Here is a 2,782-nt window from a genome sequence, read left to right as displayed (position 1 = left end):
AATATTCTCTTTTCTCCCTTATCTTAATCGTCATGAGTGAATTAATATTTTTTTCCTTTCTTCTTATTAGTGGAATTAATTTTTCTTCGTTGTTCTAGTATTTCTATTATTACATACTTCTTTCTATCTCCGAATTTATTTCTAAAATAAAAATTGGGTTTTGAATCATTCTTCCTTTGTTTGTAGTTGTTTGTTAAATCAGATCAAAGGTAAGTTGATATTGTACGTTCATATTCTGATTTTGATAGTATTCAGGTAACAATCAATTTTTGCAAAGAGCTTCACTAGGATGCACTCGATTGCACATTCTGGTATTTAAACAATAATAACTTACTAGAACTGTTCACAATGTCTGATACATATGATATAATTGATAATATTTCAAGGTTTCCAACAAAAATTAATAAATCACTTCCTGAAAGCACACTTGATGCTCGATAACATTCAGTAATAAGGAAATAGGGTAGTATCAGACATACAGTAGTATATATTTAATATCGGTAACATATTTGAGTAAGTTCGCTTTATAGTCATTTTCTAGTTTCATTTGTTACACTTGTTTCCAATCAAAAATGTCCTAACACGTCTTTTGAATTTCCAAAGTGCTAATTTACATTTGATGATCGCCTTCAATTTCCAAACTACTTGTTTTGCACGAATAGTTCTAATAGCAAACGGAGTGAGTTCTAATAGAAAACCGATAATTGATGCAAATACGCCAATTCCCAACAGAACAAACGCTCCTAGTACATGATCCACTTTTAATGGTCTACAGCTAGAAGGATAATTATCCGTTTCATACAGAGGTATTAAAAACTTTCTTGGTCTTAATTCTTCAATAACGATTCGCTCCCAGGTTTCAATAATACCGCAATCTCTTAACCACTGAAGGATTTGGTTAAATTTATTAACCAAAGGACATGCCTTAGGCATCATCAATGCAATGTTAAAAGATATTGCATCTTCTTCCATCAAGTGTTGACGAACAATAGTATCTTCTTCCAGGTAATCTGCACCACATATGTTACCAGAGAGTGTACGTTCAACAAGAATAGAAATATCGCCAGTTTTAGCCAAATCATTTAGGATTTTTCCGTTTTCATTATAAAGAACACGTTTCGTTATCTTTTGGATATTCACATCAACTGCATCTAAAAGGAATTCTAGCCAACTAGGATCAACAATTCCCCATTTTAACCCAGATTCCGCCAATTCCTCAAAGTTATCTATAGTAGCTGTTGGCGGAGGAATTGTTAAGTAAGATACTAGATTACAGCTGTAATGTGTTGATAACAACATTGACGTAAGTAGCGTCCAAATTAACAGATGTCTTATTGACGGATGGCGTGGATTGACAACACCAATAAATGAAATTAGACTAATTAAATGGAAAAATGATAAACCGTACATATAATAACGACTTTTACGTATATTTGGAAAAAGTCTATGATGAATTCGTGCAAATGTCAAAAGAAGTAGAGAACCTATGATGATAAAATTGCCAATTGCTATCCAAGCATATAATTGAAATGGTCTAAATACTGACAACAATGAAATTGACGATGTTTTCTTTGGGGTCAGAAATGTAATAGCAGATCGTAAGTAAGGCACAGTAAACTCCCCTAAATTATAATACAGTGCACTAACATACTGACCAGGTATACCAGCCACGAACTCTGCACTAACTATAGAACCAGCCAATCCAGTGATTGTTCCATTGTCCAAAATAACTCCAAATCCACCTTTAACCACATCTGATTTCCAAACAAAATTCAATTTTCGTGAAATTTCCCTTACTACTCTATACTCAGTTCCGTCATGAGTGTTTTCACCAGGAATTGAATAAGGACTATATTCGATCATGCTAAGCTTTAAAATATTTCCTTCCAAATTGTTTAACTTATCAGGATATATGTTAGAACCACCAAGAAATCTTCTTTTAATCCACATTGCTACTGGTCTGAAGCCTCTTGGGTGTAAATTGTAACCGATTTGGTGAGTTACAAGCCTGTAGGATTCAGTTGAGAAATTTGAAATTGGTTTTACAATCACGGTATTGGGAGAATACCTGAGAAAATTCTCATCAATGTTTTTGTCGTATGTATACTCATTACCGTCAGGAAGTAAAAGAAAATTCTTCTGAACTCTATTTGTTGTTCGTTGAAGTACTCTGTAAATGGATTCGGTCACCGTGTTAACATAGCGAGATCTAATAATATAACCTGTACATTGAAGATTCATCACAGTAAGAAGAAGAGTTTCGTAATCACGTTGTTTTGTAACAACATCTCTTTGTATAATAACAATTGGAATGTGTGTCTTACGACAAATATGACCGCTGACGGATTCTAATTGCGCTAGTGAGTCCTGGATTAAAGTAACACACTTTGCTTCACTAAAGTACTTGTCAATCACAGTATAAATTAAAGATTCCAAACTGCTAGCTGGCTTATTAAAGACTTCTAGTTTAGAGGAGATAGTTTCAATGTGTTTTGCCAAACAAAGCAGCGTTGATAACATCAATATCAACATCATTTCTTCCCAGCACACATTTGATCTGTAAAGATGATAGTACAAGAATATTAGAATTGGCACAACAGATAAAGAGAAAAAAACAATCATAGTACTCTTGACAAATTTTAATACCTAGTGTATTCTAACTGGTTTCTGGAATCTTTTAGTTAAAATTTACTGTTTCTTTTCAGTAGCATAACCATTTGTATGAGACTTGGGACCTATAGTTACACCTTGGATTCGACCAACATATACTCTCATCAGGAGT

The 2,782-nt window shown here is 33.4% G+C and overlaps 1 protein-coding gene across 1 annotated transcript; it reads right to left on the bottom strand.

Annotated features, from left to right (window-relative positions):
* Positions 1 to 543: 543 nt before the first annotated feature.
* On the bottom strand, positions 544 to 2,535 carry LOC145679062 (putative glutamate receptor). The gene has a single exon (XM_081749659.1). It carries the CDS (start codon positions 2,533 to 2,535, stop codon positions 544 to 546), a length of 1,992 nt encoding a protein of 663 aa, XP_081605785.1.
* Between the last annotated feature and the right edge of the window lie 247 nt (positions 2,536 to 2,782).

The sequence above is a fragment of the Thermobia domestica genome, chromosome 2, assembly GCF_964235325.1.
Source record: "Thermobia domestica chromosome 2, izTheDome1.hap1.1, whole genome shotgun sequence".
NCBI lineage: Eukaryota > Metazoa > Arthropoda > Insecta > Zygentoma > Lepismatidae > Thermobia > Thermobia domestica.
This window is presented reverse-complemented; position numbering and strand designations above follow the sequence as displayed.

Bases quoted from the DNA above. Each gene is read 5' to 3' on its own strand.
- LOC145679062 (XM_081749659.1), bottom strand. From the start codon at position 2,535: ATGATGTTGATATTGATGTTATCAACGCTGCTTTGTTTGGCAAAACAC.